Below are 19,119 nucleotides of genomic sequence, written 5' to 3' on the forward strand. Positions count from 1 at the left end.
CATTTGTTAATTAGAAGTAGTTCCATTTTTTCTTTGTTTGCTACTAGTCTGTTGTTTTTGGAACCTGATAGATGCAGAATATTTGTTATTGTATTGGCTCTTTCATATACCGTATGATGCTGTTAAAAGCCCTCATTGAAGCCAAATGCAAAATGGTTTATCTGTGTAACTTTAGAAGGTACCCAGATAAATTGTTTGCTTTAGAATTTTTGCCCCTCCCCTAACCTTTCAAATACATAATTTTTGACTGAATAAAGCAATATATAGCTAAGGTTCTGAAGATAAAGAGAGATAAAGTGTAACAGGATTAGAGGCATGTCATTAGGGGGTCAGACTATTTCACTTATCAAGATGACCATTATAGGACAGGAGAGAATGGTGATCATCCCCCTTCAGCAAAGGTCCCTAGAACCATGAGTGAAGATGAATAAGGGCTCGTGAAGGAAGGGTGACCCTGTCCTAGACATGGGAATTTCATGCAAAGGGGATGAAGTTTAAAGGGTTAGGGCTTAAAGGGGGTTAGCCTTTTCCTAACCCACCAAGGATGTGTACTGTAATGGGAAAGGAATGCACCAGCCTCTTTAACTTGGTCCCTGAGAACATTGGCTCCCTCTACAGGTGTAATTTACTTTCAGACAAGCTGTCAAACTAATGCTTTGATTTGCATATATTTGCGTGGAATGTTACTCATTATCTCATGTGTTACACATAAGAACATAAGAATTGCCGCTGCTGGGTCAGACCAATGGTACCATCGTGCCCAGCAGTCCGCTCCCGCGGCAGTTCCTAGATCAAAGACCAGTGCCCTAACCGAGACCAGCCCTACCTGCATACGTTCCAGTTACGCAGGAACTTGTCTAACTTTGTCTTGAATCCCTGGAGGGTGTTTTCCCATATAACAGCCTCCAGAAGAGCGTTCCAGTTTTCTACCACTCTCTGGGTGAAGAAGAACTTCCTTATGTTTGCACAGAATCTATCCCTTTTTAACTTTAGAGAGTGCCCTCTCGTTCTCTCTACCTTGGAGAGGGTGAACAACCTGTCTTTATCTACTAAGTCTATTCCCTTCATTATCTTGAAGGTTTCAATCATATCCCCTCTCAGTCTCCTCTTTTCAAGGGAGAAGAGGCCCAGTTTCTCTAATCTCTCACTGTATGAGAACTCCTCCAGCCCCTTAACCATTTTAGTTGCTCTTCTCTGGACCCTTTCAAGTAGAAACATAGAAACATAGAAAATGATGGCAGAAAAGGGCCACAGCCCATCTAGTCTGCCCACACTAATGGCCCACCCCCTAACTACCTCCATGAAGAGATCCCACATGCCAATCCCATCTTTTCTTAAAATCTGACACGCTGCTGGCCTCAATTACCTGTTGTGGAAGATTATTCCAGCGTTCAACCACCCTTTCGGTGAAGAAATATTTTCTGGTGTCGCCATGAAATTTCCCACCCCTGATTTTCAATGGATGCCCTCTTGTTGCCGTGGGTCCTTTAAGGAAAAAGAGATCCTCTTCCACCTCGATACGACCCGTAACATATTTGAACGTCTCGATCATGTTTCCCCTCTCTCTGCGTTCCTCGAGTGAGTACAGCTGCAACTTACCCAGTCGTTCCTCATATGGGAGATCCTTGAGTCCTGAGACCATCCTGGTGGCCATTCGCTGAACCGACTCAACTCTCCGCACATCTTTTTGATAATGCGGCCTCCAGAATTGTACACAGTATTCCAAATGGGGTCTCACCATGGATCTGTACAACGACATTATGACCTCGGGCTTACGGCTGACGAAACTTCTACGGATACAGCCCATGATTTGTCTAGCCCTAGATGAAGCTTTCTCCACTTGATTGGTATTCTTCATGTCTTCGCTAATAATCATAGAAACATAGAAGATGACGGCAGAAAAGGGCCACAGCCCATCAAGTCTGCCCACTCTAACTACCCCACTCCCTTGAATTTACCCCCCTAGAGATCCCACATGTGTATCCCATTTCCTTTTAAAATCTGGCACGTTGCTGGCCTGAATCACCTGAAGTGGAAGTTCATTCCAATGATCGACCACTCTTTCGGTGAAGAAGAATTTCCTGGCGTCGCCATGAAATTTCCCACCCTTGATTTTCAGCGGATGCCCTCTTGTGACCGAGGGTCCTTTAAGAAAGAAGATATCATCCTCCACCTCAATACGGCCCGTGATATATTTAAACGTCTCTATCATGTCTCCTCTCTCTCTACGTTCCTCGAGTGAGTATAGCTGCAATTTATTCAGCCTTTCCTCATACAGGAGGTCTTTAAGTCCCGAGACCATCTTGGTGGCCATTCGTTGTACCGACTCAACTCTCAGCACATCTTTTTGGTAATGTGGCCACCAGAATTGTACACAGTATTCCAGATGGGGCCTCACCATGGATCTGTACAACGGCATTATAACTTCGGGCTTCCGGCTGATAAAACTTCTACGGATACAACCCATCATTTGTCTTGCCTTTGATGAAGCCTTCTCCACTTGATTGGCAGTCTTCATGTCTTCGCTAATGATTACCCCCAAATCACGTTCCGCTTTGGTCCTAACCAAGGTCTCACCATTAAGCATTGTCACAAACCCCCTTGCAGTCCAGGGCTGGCGTGTGACAAACACACAGATTCGGGCGCGTCCCCTTCAACTAGGGGTACCTTCAGGATTTTTAGGCAGCCCCAGACAACAGTCTAGGCCCCTCGAGATATAGGGTAAGTACAAGGTTTCACCATATCACCAAGCAAACGAGTTCTTTAGGAAAACATAAAGTGGTTTATTCTGACCTCCAGGTCAAAAGATATGCAACAGCAAAACAATATCACTTTGCAGGTCATCGAACAAAAATAGTAAATTGGCAAAAATCAAACTTACAGTACATTTTCAAGCAGACAAGAACTCAGTAGGCAAAAATCGTCACAGCACACTCTGTTAGCAGTTCAGCTTTTCTCACAGCTCCTACGTGCAGGCATAAATCACACAGCTGAGACGGTTAATCTAATTAGCTCCCTGCAACGGGAGTCACAGTAACTTTCCTACAGTTCTAACTGCACTTTAAACAGTTCAGCCTGCATCTGGTTCACAAACTTGTCTTTGAATGCATAACTTGATTCAGACTTCAGGCAAGTATTATTCTCCAACTTCTTATGCTTATACAGCTCAATATATATATCCCCTTCTTCAGGTTTAACTTGGGCAGCAGAGAGGAAAAAAAAACGAAATGCCAAAAAGAAAACACAAAGCACAGTTTCCCTGTTGCTGCATTCTTTCATTCAGAATTCCATACCTTCTAACTGGCCTTCTACCCTAGGGCCAGCTACTTCTATCTCCATGCCTTCTACCTGGTCTGGCACTGGATAGTTTGAAGGGGTTAAGACTTCCTCCAAATCCTGCATGGGATAATCCAGCATGTTTTCCTCTGCTGCCCTGTTCCACAGCTCCTCTCCTGCCTTGGGCTGTGGGAGTGACTTGCCCTCGTCACTCGCTCCTCCCTCCTGTTTGTCTCTGCCTGCTTTTAAACAGACCAGAGCCAATCCCCTTCAGCCTGTAGCGGGGGATGGGTTTTGGCTCAACAGCAGTTTTCCTCTGCCTGGGGTTTTCAACTGCAGCTACTTTCCTTGTGGCTTCTTTAGCTGTTCTAAAGCCCGGAAGCTGCTGTTGCCAACCTGCCTGCCTCTGTTCCAGCTCACTATCACTTTGATTATAGGGGCAAGGGAGGTCAGCCTCAAGTTGAGCGCCAGAATCAATCTGGTCCATTCTTCTGCACTTAATCCTATCAGGGACTGGGCTAGTGCTGGTGCTGGGTTTGTCACAGCATGTAAGTTTTGCATGGATTCCTGCTGCCAAGGTGCATGACCTTACATTTTCTAGCATTGAAGTTTAGCTGCCAAGTCGAGGACCAGTGTTCCAATAGAAGTAGGTCCTGCGTCATACTGTCTGGTAAAGTGTTTTCACTTACTATGTTGCGTAGTTTGGTATCATCGGCGAATAATGTGATTTTACCCTGAAGCCCCTGAGTCAGATCTCCTATAAATAAATATATTGAAGAGGATCGGGCCCAGGACCGAGCCCTGCGGCACTCCACTGATCACCTCTGACATTTTTGAAGGGGCACCATTCACCACCACTCTCTGGAGTCTACCGTTTAGCCAATCACTGACCCATGTAGTTAATCACCCCCAAGTCACGTTCTGCTACAGTCCTTGCTAGGATCTCATCATTTAGGGTGTAAGTCCTGCATGGATTTTTGCCACCAAGGTGCATGACCTTGCATTTTTTGGCATTGAAACTTAGTTGCCAAGTCTTTGACCAATGCTCCAGCAGGAGTAGGTCCTGCGTCATACTGTTGGGCATTGAGCTTTTGTTGGGCACTGTGCTTTCATCTGTTGTGTGGTTGCCTACTATGTTGCATAGTTTGGCATCATCGGCGAATAATGTAATTTTACCTCAAAGCCCCTCAGCCAAGTCTCTTACGAAGATGTTAAATAGGATCGGGCCCAAGACCGAGCCCTGCGGCACTCCGCTGATCACCTCCGTCGTATCGGAAAGGGTACCGTTTACCACTACCCTCTGAAGACTACCTCTAAGCCAGTCCCTAACCCATGCGGTTAATGTTTCACCCAGTCCCATCGAACCCATCTTGCTCAATAACCTGCGGTGTGGGACGCTATTAAATGCTTTGCTGAAGTCCAAATACACGACGTCCAGGGACTCCCCTATATCCAGCTTTCTTGTTACCCAGTCAAAGAAGCTGATCATATTTGATTGGCAGGACCTTCCCTTCGTAAAACCATGTTGATGGGGATCTCATAGATTCTCCTCGTTCAGGATCGTATCCAATTGGTGTTTGATTAGTGTTTCCATAAGTTTACTCACTATCGATGTGAGACTCACCGGCCTATAATTCTCAGCCTCCGACCTGCATCCCTTTTTGTGGAGTGAAATTACGTTAGCCATTTTCCAATCCAACGGGACTCTTCCTGTACTTAGGGAAAGATTGAAGAGCGTGGATAACGGTTCCACCAGGACGTCACTCAACTCCCTGAGCACCCTGGGGTGTAGTTTGTCCAGTCCCATAGCTTTGTTCACCTTGAGTCTTAATAGCTCCTCGTAGACACTGCTGGGTCTTCCGAGTTTTCCCTCGTCGGCAGCTGAGGGCCGGATCATGGCGCCTTGCAAGTGAAGACTTAGCAGAAGTATTCATTTAAAAATTTGGCTTTGTCGGAGTCCGATTCTACATAGTTCCCATCGGGTTTCCTAAGGCGTACTATCCCATCTGTGTTTCTTTTTCTGTCACTAATATACCGGAAGAAGGATTTATCGCCCTTCTTGATGTTCTTCGCAAGGTTCTCCTCCATTTGGAGTTTGGCCTCCCTGACTGCCGTTTTGACCGCTTTTGACTCGGCCAGATAGTCTTCCTTGGATTCTCGCTTCCCCGATAGTTTGTAGAGGATGAACGCTCTTTTCTTCTTTTTTATGAGGTCTGAGATCTCTTCAGAGAACCACTGCGGTCTATTGTTTCTACACCGTTTACTTACTGATTTGACATAGCGGTTGTTTGCTTCGTGTAAGTACTGTGTCCTTCTTCAAGTATGGCGACCTGATCTTTTATTTAATAAAAACTACATCAGTGTATTACTGGCAGATAACTTGTCTTAACTGTCAAATAATTCACATTAATAAAGCATATTAAATGGGAGCTAATATAAGGTAACACTTTTTCAATGGGTTTCCCTATTTTTGAAAACAAAGGAATGCTTATACCAATTTTTTCAAAAAATCATGCTGCCAGAAAAAAGATGCAAATCCCTGAGTCTAAAAGTACTTGTCATACCATTGTCTCCAGAAATGTGTCCTTTACTTGACTTTAATTTTCTTTGGTTTTCTGTTTGGTTAGACTTTTATTACATATTCCCCCAGATTCCATATAGGTCATCCAAAGTTGGGTGCTGCAGTTTGCACAAGAATCTGAGATCTGCACAGCTTAATGAGGTAAGCCTCTAACCGGTGGAGAAACCCGAACTTTGTTTCTCCACCGGTTAGAGGTTGTAAATTTAAAAGTCATCACCAACATCTTCTCTCACATCAAGCAGCATTATGGGGTAAAGATCTAGAACAATTACTCGTGCCTACAACTTATAGGGAATTCAGGAAACGCCTAAAAACACATCTGTTCCTGAAATACTTAGGAAACCAACCCATACAATCTTAGTCCTCAACAAATGATCTCTAGAACTGTTAATCACTAAGTCTGAACTTTGTTTATTCCACTCAATCTGGAACATCTTTAATCATTGTAAACCACATAGAACTTCATGGTCCTGCGGTATATAAATTGATATTATTATTATTATTATTATTAATGGGCACCAATTGGTCACTTAATTAGTGCTTGATTGAAGTTGTATGCGGATCTAGCCAGTCTATAAAACTTAGGGCTCCTTTTACATAGCCGTGTTAGCGGTTTAACCTGTGTAATAGAGCACGCTAATTTGCCAGCCGCGCTAGCCGCTACTGCCTCCTCTTGAGCAGATGGTAGTTTTTTGGCTAGCGCAAGGGTTAGCACGCGCTAAAAAGTTGCGTGCAATAAAGCCGCTAATGCGACTTTGTAAAAGGAGCCCTTAATATAAATACTATATATAATATAAAACTTACCACCTAATAATATAAAACTTGCCACCTAATTTTTCCCACACACAACCCAAAATAGGATGTGCCCATGGGAAGGGAATGTATAGGTTATGGGCATTCCAAAGTTAGAATAGTGCCTATCTACACCTAAATTTAGGTGCCCAACTCACACCTGTTTTTATCAGGCATAAGTCCGGTTCCCTCTGTTACATTAATATTCTATAAAACAGTGTCTCACAAACTTTGCAATACTAAATTGGGGGCTGCAGCCCATAAAAAGTGGATACCCTTTTGCTCAGAAAATTTGTGTCTACCAAAGAAGTATAAATGTGTATATTTAGGGCTCCTTTTACTAAGGTGCACTAGCGGTTTTAGCTTGCGCTTAGTGTTTAGCGCATGCGACATTGTAGTGCGCGCTAATGCCTCCATAGAGCTTGCATTAGTATTTTTCATTTAGCGCATGGCTAGCGCATGCTAAAAAATGCTAGCGCACCTTAGTAAAAGAAGCCCTTAGTTTCTCTGGGGGAATTTTTAAAACATTTTCACTTTGTTAGATTTTCAAAGTCCATATTGGAAAATTACTTGTGTTCTTTCCTCTAAACTAGGCCACCATAACATCTCCTTAGAGGCCCTTTCTCAAAGTGGCTAAAGCGGCACTAATTTCAAAATGAATTAAAAAGGATGTATCTGAGGAGGAAGGATGTATAGAGGAGGAATAGTATGGTTGTAGATTGCATTTCAAGTTTCAAGTTTATTTCATTTCTTTGATTACTTCGCATAGTCCAAATCCAATGCGATTTACATAAGTTCAAAAATTGAATAAAATTTTAAAAACCAACAAACATAACATTTACTACTAATACATTAATATATGTAAGGAGGGAAGCGGTTGACAGCGATTGACATAAATACAATTCTAAAAAAAATAAAATAAAAGTAAAAATAAAAATAAAACCAGGGGAGGGTCAAGACACAGAAGGTTGGGGAACAGGTGCCTGCTTAATTCTATTAGATCGTCTTCCTGAAGTTATTATAGGTTATAACAAATCTATTGGAAAGCATCCTTGAATAGCCAGCTCTTTAGGAGACTTTTGAACTTGCTCAGTGCTTTTTCTTCACTTATATTAAATGGCTATTAAATCTATGAGTACATGTTTCCAGGTATAGTTGACTGTGGGCATTTGAACATTGGGCAGTTCTCAATAATAAAGTAAGTGCATGCTTCCTATGAAAATTGGAGCTGGGACTGCAGACTACAAGCAGTCATAAACTTTATATAGATGAAGATGGTTGGAAAACTGCATCCACAGTGGTGATAAAATGAATACAAAGGAGCTGTGCTAAAACGTGGCCAGCACTATTCCCACTATTTACCGCAATCCTGCATGGCAGTAAAATAGCTGATTTTCCACAATTCCCATTAGTGTGTGGCCATTCGAGTGTGAGCACTTACTGACACTTATTTTCTAGGCAGAAGGACTCGTGCTAACCGATTAGCACAGTCCACCCCTACTCTCCATCCTAGAACGCACTCAGTGCTAAAAAAATTAAATCTATTTTTAGCACATGGAAAGTACAAGTTCTAAAACTACCACAAGAGGCCAGAGCATGACCTGAGGTAGCGGTTTTTAACCTGCAGTAAGTATGTATTACTGCTTACCACAGCTTAGTAAAAGGGCCCCTAAATGATTATTGCATCACTTACTTAAACATAAATGTGATGACGCTTACTATGTTAAAACAATTGTTTTGCTTTAATTTAATTTAATCTTTTTTTTTTATTTCCAGGTTGCCGAACTGCGCCATCCGACTTAGTTTTCATCTTAGATGGATCTTGGAGTGTTGGCCCTGAGAATTTTGAAATCGTAAAAAAATGGATTGTTAATATTTCAAGTAATTTTGATATAGGGCCCAAATTTACTCAAGTTGGGATCATCCAGTATAGTGACCACCCTACACTTGAAATTCCACTCGGAAGTTATGATTCCAGTGACGACCTCCTGAGAAGAATGGAACTCATAGAATATTTAGGTGGAAACACTCGAACAGGAAATGCAATAAAATTTGCAGTCGAACATGTTTTTGCTAGAGCCTTACGACCTCTGACTAAAACGGCAATTGTTCTTACGGATGGTAAGTCACAGGATGAGGTAAAAGATGCCGCAGAAGAAGCAAGAAAAAACAAGGTGACTTTGTTTGCCATTGGAGTGGGTTCCGAAATAGAAGAAGGTGAACTTCGAGCTATTGCGAACAAGCCTTCATCAACTTACGTATTTTATGTTGAAGACTACATTGCAATATCTAGAATAAGAGAAGTAATAAAGCAAAAGCTATGTGAAGGTACAGTATAATATTTAATATTTATTTACAGTGTGGATAGTAAAGTTTCATTGAATTATTGTACTAAGTGGTATGAGTAGTTTATCTGATATTCATATTGTCTTATTAAAGATATTCTCCAGTTTCTAGTGTTAAAATGCCACTTTATTTATTATCCAACCTTTGAGGTTTTATTGAGATGTGATTAAGAGGTCTGCTTATCAAAGTGTACTCAGTAATTGCAATTAGTATATGCTCTTAGGGTCAGATTCTATACATTGTGCCTAAAAACACATGTCAGTGCCAATTAGAATGATGCTTAGCACAATTCTACAAGGTGTGTGTACCTTTTATATAATCGCACTTAGTGCACCCATTTAGGCCATCCTTAGGCCTAACTTTTAGGAGCACCCTGATCTGCCCTTGGCCACACCTCCTTTTCAAATTTGCACGCTGCAACTGGCGCATACTTTTAACAGAATCATACTTTATGATTTGTACATGTAACTCTTAATTAGTCTCAGCATCAATTATCAGTGCTGATTAGACCAATTAATCAACTGAATTGTGCGTATAATTCAGCTGCATGCACAACTGTAGGCGCCATTTACAGAATTTGGGGGTGGTGTATAAATGTGGTAACTATTACCACACTGGCATGACAGCTTGTGCCAATTTGTGCTAATTCATATCCTGTGTTATGGGGCCGAAAATGAGTGAGTTATGGGTGAGAATGGAAGTGGATTGCCCATTGTGGTTAATACATGGTACGTTACTGTTGTCACTCGTACAGTTAGAATGGGTGAACTTACCTCTTGCTGAAGTGGAGGCTATAAGTGTTTCTGCATTAATTGAGAGTACAGTTAGGACCACCAGTAAATAGTGCCCGAAGTTAGGTGCTTTTTACAAAATACTTGCTTGGCGTGCTTCTTGCACCTAACTTGGGAGTGAGCACTTATGCTTGCTAAAAGCTGGTGTAAATGGCAGCTCTTTTGCAAGGACATAGGAGTCTGTAGGTGAATTTGTCCCGGTCGTGAGTTGCTTGCAGAAGGATGCCAATCACATCTTTCAGCTACACCTCCTTCACCAGTGTAAACAAGCAGTATATCTTGGGGCTATGATTAGGTGACCAGTGTTTCATATGGTCCATAAACAACAGCTGTTGTTTTATGAAATAGACATATTTATGAGATTCTCTTTCATTCATATCTGTGTGTGCTACTCGGGATACATGAGCTTCCTAAACTGTTTTTATTTTTTCTTCTTTTTTTTTTTTAAAATGTAATTCCCTCTTTTCCTTCTTCAAGCGAGTTGAGAAGGTATATTCTGATCTGCTATGTTTGACTTGGAGATCGAGCGAATCATATGTAATCTATAAAAGCAGAATTTAACAGTATTGTTTATATGTTCATGATAGGAAAATTTGTCGTCAATGATGACCCCAAGTATTTTTAAAGATGTTACTAAAGCAAGATGGATGTTGTTGATGGTGAAGGGAATACTCAAATTTATCCCCTGTTTCACACAACCTTAACTTGAAAGGGGTATTCAAAAGTGGTAATTTCTACTCTTCTCTGAGCTGAAAAGCCTATGTAGATCATGGACTATGCTAAGGTCTGGAAGGCTTTCCAACTCTGGTGCACCAAAGATAATTTAGAGCCTTTCAAAGCTCAAATTCCTGTGATCCTAGCATTTCTGCAGGCCAGTTTAGATAAATGCCTGGCAGTGACATCTCTCAAAGTGCAGGTGACAGGCATCTCGTGCTTCCCAACTCAAGTGGAAAATATTTCGCTAGTGTCTCACCCAGATGTGACCAGATTTTTTGAGAGGACACTCTGGTTCCGCCCTAAGATATGTCAGCCCTTCCCAGCGTGGGATCTTAATATAGTCTTGAAGGGCCTTTGATGAGCTCCATATGAGCCTCTTCCTGAGGCATCCCTTCTGGATCTCAAGGTAATAGCCTCAGTGAGAAGGGTCTCAGAATTGCAGGAACTGTCGTGCAGAGAGCCTTACCTCAGGGTCACAGAGGCTGGGATTTCCCTACGCATAGTACCTTCCTTTCTACTTAAGGTTGTTTTAGCCTTCCACATCAACCAAGAGGTTCATTTACCCAGTTTTCAGTCTACGGATTCTGTTAAGTAGGATAAGATATTGCAGAGACTGGATGTAGAGAGAGCTACTTCCTGGCGGTCTTTGAACAGCTCTCAGTACCATCACTGATCTCTCTGCTGGTTGCCACCAACCCTGCTGGTCCCACTGCTGATCAGACACCTGCCCCCCTCAGCTTTACACTCTACCAGTTCTTCCAGCTGCCTCATCTGGGGCCACCGCCAGTCTCTCACTCCCTGGCCTCTTGGGTCCCCACCACCTGGATCCTTCTTTACTGGTCCACCACTGGTTATCAAGCCTGAGCCATTACCTCAACTCCAGTAGCTACTCAGCTCTTTTCTACCAGTGTATAGGTCCTTGCAGACCCTCCCACCACTGGGCTTTCTCCTGCTGCACTAGTTCCCCCTGTTACAACTGGTCAACCTGGCCACTCCACTCCACTCCACTCCACTCCACTCCACTCCACTCCCCTCCCCATCCCCCATCAGTGGCAGTCAACAGAGGACTTACTGGGAGTTAGACCAGAGGTCAGCAGCATCCTCCTGAGCATTACCCAGCTCACACAGGAACTTCTTGCCTTCTGAGCGCTCTCTGTGGGAGCTGTTCTTTTCAGCGGCACAATTCACTCAGGGTGAGTGGACAGCTCCCAGCAGCCCTTGCAACTCTATGCAGATTAGCTCTTCTCTCATGCTCAATGAGCTCCACTGCTTGGGCTCCCTCCTCTGGCCAGTGACAGGTACTCCACACTGTCATAATATAATGAAGATGAATTTAATTTATAGGAAGGAATAGTATGTCATGTTGTAATTTTGTAAACCGCTTTGAGCTAACATTCTTTAGTATAAGCAATATAGACATTTGTAATAAAGATATAAATTGTAATAAACAATATCCTCTTGATATTTATAGGTTGATTTGAGCCAAGAGAGTTATTTTAAATTTAATTGGTACTAGAACCTACCTGGGTACCAGCACTGCATATATGGGCACTTGGCAGCTTCTGGAATTTATCTGGGTACCACCGATATTCAGTGTATTATCTGAATAACTAACAAAGGGCCCCTTCAACAAAGCTGTGGTAGCAATAGTGATGCTGTCTCAGTATATGCACCAAAGCCCATAGGAACTGAATGGGCTATGGTATATTTACCGTGGCAGTATTGCTACCACAGCTTTGTAGAAAGGGTCCATAGATAGGAAAATGGTTTGGTTTTTTTGTGTTACTATACATTCATTTAGTTATTCAGGTACTGTCATTGATTCTTTGTGTTGCTCAAATAATTTTTCAGTCTGCCTCAAGTCTGATCCCAGACCACCCAGGACTAACTAGATAGTGCCACGTTGGTCTAGACCAGGGGTGGTCAAATCCGGTCCTTGAGGGCCGGAATCCATTCGGGTTTTCAGGATTTCCCCAATGAATATGCATGAGATCTATTTGCATGCACTGCTTTCATTGCATATTCATTGGGGAAATCCTGAAAACCAGACTGGATTCTGGCCCTCGAAGACCGGAGTTGCCCACCCCTGGTCTTGACTTTCAGTGGCACTAGCTGGCTAAGTGCCACTAAAATTCTGGGTATGACCTAGTCAGCATGCTTTATCTAGGCAGGAACTTCTCTTGCCTGGTTAACTCATTTTAAAAAGTGGGACTTATACTTTTCCTCCCATGTGTATTTATTTTTTTAATCTGTTATTTTCAGCATTTAAGATGAGAGGCATTTATTTTCTGCTTTCTAATTAGTTCTTCCTCTAACATGTGCAAATGGGGCCTGCAAGGAGCACCAGCATTTTTGTATCCATTCCAGGGAATCATGCCAAACTGCCATGTACACTATATTTTTAAAGAAAGTTTTGATTTAGAATTAGCCAAAAGGCACACAGAGAAAATGTGCCATTATTTATACTAGAATTTGAGCACAATGGAAAATGTCCAACCCCCGCTGACTTTTTGATCTACTTTGGAAAAGACAGATATGATTTAGAGAAAAAGATATTCTCTGGTGATTTATTGCTACAATATGAACTTCCTTCAGTACTGTTTGAAAGTTACTCAGAACATGAGATGAGTTAAATCATACCCTACCAGGACTACAAATACACCCAATCAATCGGGACAGTTAAAAGTATCATACAGATAGTGATAATATGGTGGGGACACTGTCCTATACTCTATGAACCTCCCTTGTTTCAGTAACTGAAAGCAATTATAGGCAGCCAACAGACACTAATCTTTGGTGCTGAGCAATTTGGCGATGTATTTATAATTACAGCTCATTGCTTTTTAAATAGATACACATGAGATAAATGACTAGTTCCACTTATCTATACTGAGTGTGTTTTTTTCCTGCCTCTGTTTGAAACCCTCTAAACTCAGTTTTCAGCTCCAGGACAGAGTTGTGCCAGACCCCCCTTGTGCACACGGGAAGACATCTTAAGTAAATTTGCACTCTGGCTGCAGTAGCAACCTCTAGACCAGAGATCTCAAAGTCCCTCCTTGAGGGCCGCAATCCAGTCGGGTTTTCAGGATTTCCCCAATGAATAGGCATTGAAAGCAGTGCATGCACATAGATCTCATGCATATTCATTGGGGAAATCCTGAAAACCCAACTGGATTGCGGCCCTCAAGGAGGGACTTTGAGATCCCTGCTCTAGACCGTCTTCCCTGAGTTTACGACATAATTCCCAAAGAATGATGCCATCATCATTGACAGCAGAATAAAGCATAGCCTTTCTGGGAGCCTCCTTGGCTGTCTTTACTCATTTCTAACTTCCTGAACAAATCTAAAAAGATGTTGGAGCTCCCCCACACTCCCCCCTCCATCCATTGAAAACAATTAAAGTGCTTGCAGCTGCTCAGTCTCCTGCTAGAACACCCTGCCAGACTGTCTGAACTTTGTTAGGAACAACTCTCAAACAGTGACAGTCATTTTTCTTAAAAATAATAATTTCATATACCGTAATGTTCCAGTTTGGCTCCCTGAATTTCATAGCCAGAATTGCTGTTAACTCTTGGGTTCCTTTTTATACTCATGTTTTTGTTGATTAAAATTTAATATACTGCCAAATCTTTAACATAGGTTTCAGCGGTTTACATAGACACCAATTGGGCACATAAAAATAAAAAAGGAACACCATATAAAAATAGAAAAGCACACAATAGGAGTTAAGTTTTCCTAAAAGAAGTAATTTTTATTAAAAGACAGTGATTTTGGTCAGGGAATTCACAAAAGATTCTGGTGATAATGGGTAAGAGAGAGAGAGAGAGAAAAAGGTGGTCTGTTTCCTCTGTCTGGAAGTAGAATAATGGAGCTGGTGGAAGGGAGAGGCAGCAGCTCAGTCTCCTATTTCCTGTTTGCCTTCATAACTGGTCTGGAGCTGGAAAAGGAGGAAACCTGTTGCCTATCTTTAGCATCCATCAGTCATAGCAGAGGACCACCTAATAAAAATTCCATGGTAGCGCTTCTGAAACTGTACTGTAAGGAGTTATTCTTGAGGGAACCAGTAGTTACTTTATAGTAACCTTTATTCCCTCTCTAAGGGTATAAATCATAAGAACATAGGAATAGCCTTATTGGGTCAGACCATCAAGCCCAGTAGCCCATTTTCACGGTGGCCAATCCAGGTCACTAGTACCTGGCCAAAACTCACTCTGGGTCTGTTTCTGTATGGAGAGATAGGTTGCCAATTTGAGTTCCAGGAGTGAATGAAGATCTACGCAGGAACCATGTTTGACTGCCTATATGGTCGGCAATGGCACAGTGGTAACTTCACAACTAGCACTTGAACATGGATAATTGGGGTCTCCACAGAGTGCTAGGCACGGCTTTAGCCACCTTGTTGGGGAGCCTGGATGGACTGTAAGGGTCTTCTGCTGTTATTTACTGTGTGTATCCAAAGGAATCCAGCCATGTAAAGGTGAAAGAAGAAATGAAGTGCAAAGTAATGAAAATAGATTCAATCATTTGGAGTACTAAATACCAAAAGGGCCTTTGAGGAGTCAGGTAGTCAAGATACAGATAACCTGTTCTGCTTCCTGTAAATCTGTAATCTAAACTTTTACCAACTGAACTTTTTTTTGAATTGACAAAAACTTTGCCCCCTAAAGACTTTTACATTGGAATACCACATTATAGAGCTCATCCCTGCAACTAAAATTAAGGCAAATCCATTTATACCAACTAAAACCTAGTGTAGATACCTGTGGATCTATAACACTGCATGTAACTCATAGGAATGCTCATGACCTGCTCATATCCCTCCCTTGGCCTTGCCTCCTTTTGAGATATACATGGTAAAATTTGCATGTACAACTTTGGAGAATATACTTAGAAAGCTGTATACATACATTCTAATTAGTGCCAATTAGTGTTGATAATTGCTTGTTATGTGACAATTTTTGGCTCTGATTGTCTTGTTAACCAATTAAGTTGCATGTTCAAATCAGCAATGCACACAGATTTGCGTGCACAACTTTAGAATATGGGGGTTTGGGCTTTGTCATTTGTTGATCATGATGCATACTCTTTGGATAAAGTACACACTACTGGAGGGAGTTCGATAAATGGCACCTAAAATTGCGTGCTGAAAAAAATTGAGCACTGAGCACTATTCTATAAAGGGAGAGTATCCTTGGTTAGGATCCAGTGCCTAACTTTTTGGTGACAAAAGCGGATATGATGAAAATTCCTGTAAACGACAAAGAAAACAACATGAAATTAAAATTTTCTGACTGACAATCCCTTCTAGCTAGTAAGCAAAATATTACTCTAGATCTGTAAATATCAATATATTTATATATTTATTTAAATTAATTTTTTTTTCTTCAGAATCCGTTTGTCCAACAAGAATTCCTGTGGCAGCCCGGGATGAAAAAGGATTTGATATTCTTCTAGGTTTAGGGATGAAAAAGAAAAAAGCTGTTACAATTGAAGGCTCCTCACCTAATACAAAAGCTTATGAAGTAACATCACTGGTCGATCTAACTGAACTTACAAGGTACGTGATTTAATTATGTTTCATTACTGACAATGTTTTCTAATAGATGGTCCACAAAGTACAGAACTTTATGGTACTAAAGTGTGTTTTATTTGCAAATTATAGGAGAACATATATGTCAGTTTGAATGTCAACATCTCTCATCAATAACTGTAAGCAAGAATTCAGGATCTGATGGGTCTGTCAGAGAAATTTGGTCACATCAAGCCTATTTCTTATATATTTCAGATATTCTTTGGCTATAAAGATTATATAGTACTAGATGGAACCTAAGCATAGTACCGGGCAGAGCTTTAGGTTCTGGCCCAGCAATAGCTAAGAAGAAGGAAGATTTAAATTAAGCCAGTAATTTAAAGAGTGGGTAGGGTTGGGCAGACTGGATGGACCATTTGGGTCTTTATCTGACATCATCTACTATGTTACTATGCTACTAAATGATTGGCTGAGGACAACTGTGGCACCTTTATGTAACAAGGATGATACAACAAAGTCATGTAATTACTAACTTAAATTGAAGTCTGCAATATGATTAAGTAAGAAAGAGATTAATAGAGTGTGTGATAAGTATATTGAAATGAATCTGGACCAAATCAATACTGTCAGACTAACCTATTGAGTTTATTTAAGAAGATTACAAAGGATAGATACATTGTTGAACATTTGATATTAGCATGTTGAGGCGTCTATTGAGACCAAGCCCAGAATATCATGTCCATGTCCATTACATTTAAATCCTGGAGATTTGTGCCTGAATTGTAGTATTCTATATGCTATGGGGCTCATAATCGAAACAGAAAAACGTCTAAAAACCGACCTGAATTGGCACTTGGATGATCAGTAACAAAAGCTGTCTAAGTGCCATTTCAGGGTTTTAGATGTATTTAAAAATGACTTAGGCCCTCACAGTGCTGCTGAACAACCAGAGCTAAAAGGGGCATTTTAGGAGGAGTGGTGAGGGTAGGATTTGGGCAGGACGTAGGCCATCCTAGACTTAGTTGTACTGCATGTATAACCGAAGGTTTTACAACACTATCTAGCGGAACTTGGACGTTGTGACTTAGGCCATCTAAAACCAGGTCTAGGTCCACAGAAAGTATCCAAAGTAACAAGATAACCACTGCAGACACAAAGCACAGACCCCCACACACTCCCCCAGTGATCACTGACCCCACCCCCATAAAAATCGTAATAACAGCTTTACATATCTGCCTCCAGAACATCAGCACCTGGCAGCCTGGCATAGGAAAACCTAGTAGAGCTGCACAGAGGTGGCTTAAGTGGTCTTGGGGGTGGGTTAGTGAACCATGGAGAGGAGGACCCAGGCCCATGAGCCACTCTAATCACTGCATTCATGGTGAAAAATGTGCACCCCCCTAAAAACCCCAAAACCCTTTTGTACTTATAAGTGGCTGCTGCAGCCATAAGGTCTATTGGGGTGGTAGATAGGTGGGTCTAGTAGATTCTGGGGGTGTTTTGGAGGGCTCACCATGACCTATAAGGTAGTTGTAGTTAGATGTTTCTGTGGCACCCTTTTTGTGAAGTTCATAGCAGTGCCCTGTAAGGTACACTACTACTCTGATGCCATGTCAGGGTGTCCAGTCCATCACTCTTCTGGCCCCTCCCCATGCCGAAAAGGTCTTTTTCTAGGCGTTTGTGACTTGGATGAATTTTTGGATGAAAATGAGGTATAAAGATGGACGACTTAGTGCTCTGGGTGATCAGACAGCTGGATGTAAAGTTGGACAATTTTTGAAAAAAAAAATATGCTGGACTTATTTTTCGAAAATGGACCTTTTCCTTTGTCCGACTTTGGGTGACTTGCGACTTAGGCCATAATGGACTTAGATGTTTCATTTGATTATGCCCCTCCATGCACATAAGTGTGAGTCCCACCCATGCTCTACCCAGATTTGGCCTTTGTATATGTCTAATTTGATTTATTAACTTTATATTTCGCCCAATACAAAATGTTAAAGAGCAGTTTACATATAATCAGTGATTTATAAAATAACTAAAACCAAATATTTAAGTAATACAGTGAAACCTAACCAATAATAAGTAAATCAAAATAATATATAAAAAAAATCATTAACATAAATCAGATATCAGAAAAAGTTAAGGATAATAGCCAAGTCTTTAAAGTTTTCCAAAAAGTCAAAAAACCAGCCAAGCCAGAAATAATGGTAGGCAACGTGTTCCATTATGAAGGGTCAATACCAGAAAAAGCCATATACCTGGTAAAAATTAATCTCACAGTTCAGAGAGGGAAGGTTCAGCAGACAACATTGAGATGAATAAAGCACTCGGCTATGATCTTACTCACTAAGCTTGCCACTGAGATAACACGGTTGCTGAAATCAAAATGCTTTAAAAACTATGCACAACTTAAATAAGATTCTTGCAGGAATGGGCAGCCAATGTAACTCCTTTAGCAGTGGCATAACTTGATCATTCTATCTCTTATAACCTGCGTTAGGGTTGTTTTTTTAAGGCCGGCTGCTGCAGTAAAAGCTTAGACACTCATAGAATTCCTATGAGCGTTGGAGCTTTTATTGCAGAGACCAGCGATAAACAAACCCTAACAACTTGATAAAAGGGGGCTCCAAATGAGCAGCCGTATTTTAGACCAACTGGAGTCTTTTCAACTGAACCATGGGAATACCCAAATAAATAAATAAATAATTATAATATAGTACAATAATCCGATCTACTCATGACAAGCATACTAATTTTATCAGAGTTGCTCTTAGTAGTTGCAGTCTCTTTTGACAAATCAATTTTAATTGAAAATAACATGATCTCACCACCATGTTAAGTTGTTTATTAAACTTTAGGGCTGAATGACTATACAAGACCAGTGTGACAATTTCATTTTTCAATGAAACAGGATTGTCATCCAATTTAGGAGGAGTTTGCAAGAGATGGTTTCTTCTAGACAGCCACAGATCTATACATTTGTCAACATTAAGAAACAGATCCTGATCTTGGTGGCACTTCTCTAGCGAGTTCAATTTATTATTCAAAACAGATATAACATCAGCTTGATCCTCCTTCATAAA

At 41.3% G+C, this 19,119-nt stretch overlaps 1 protein-coding gene across 1 annotated transcript in view; it reads left to right on the forward strand.

Annotated features, from left to right (window-relative positions):
- LOC117357880 (collagen alpha-1(XXI) chain-like) overlaps positions 1-19,119 on the forward strand; it is a 381,914-nt gene that overhangs the window by 81,362 nt on the left and 281,433 nt on the right. The window contains exons 3-4 of the mRNA XM_033939103.1: positions 8,426-8,977; positions 15,892-16,060. Coding sequence (XP_033794994.1) covers positions 8,426-8,977; positions 15,892-16,060 — 721 coding nt within the window. The remainder of the gene's footprint in view (positions 1-8,425; positions 8,978-15,891; positions 16,061-19,119) is intronic.

The sequence above is a fragment of the Geotrypetes seraphini genome, chromosome 3 (assembly GCF_902459505.1).
Source record: "Geotrypetes seraphini chromosome 3, aGeoSer1.1, whole genome shotgun sequence".
Classification (NCBI taxonomy): Eukaryota; Metazoa; Chordata; class Amphibia; order Gymnophiona; family Dermophiidae; genus Geotrypetes; species Geotrypetes seraphini.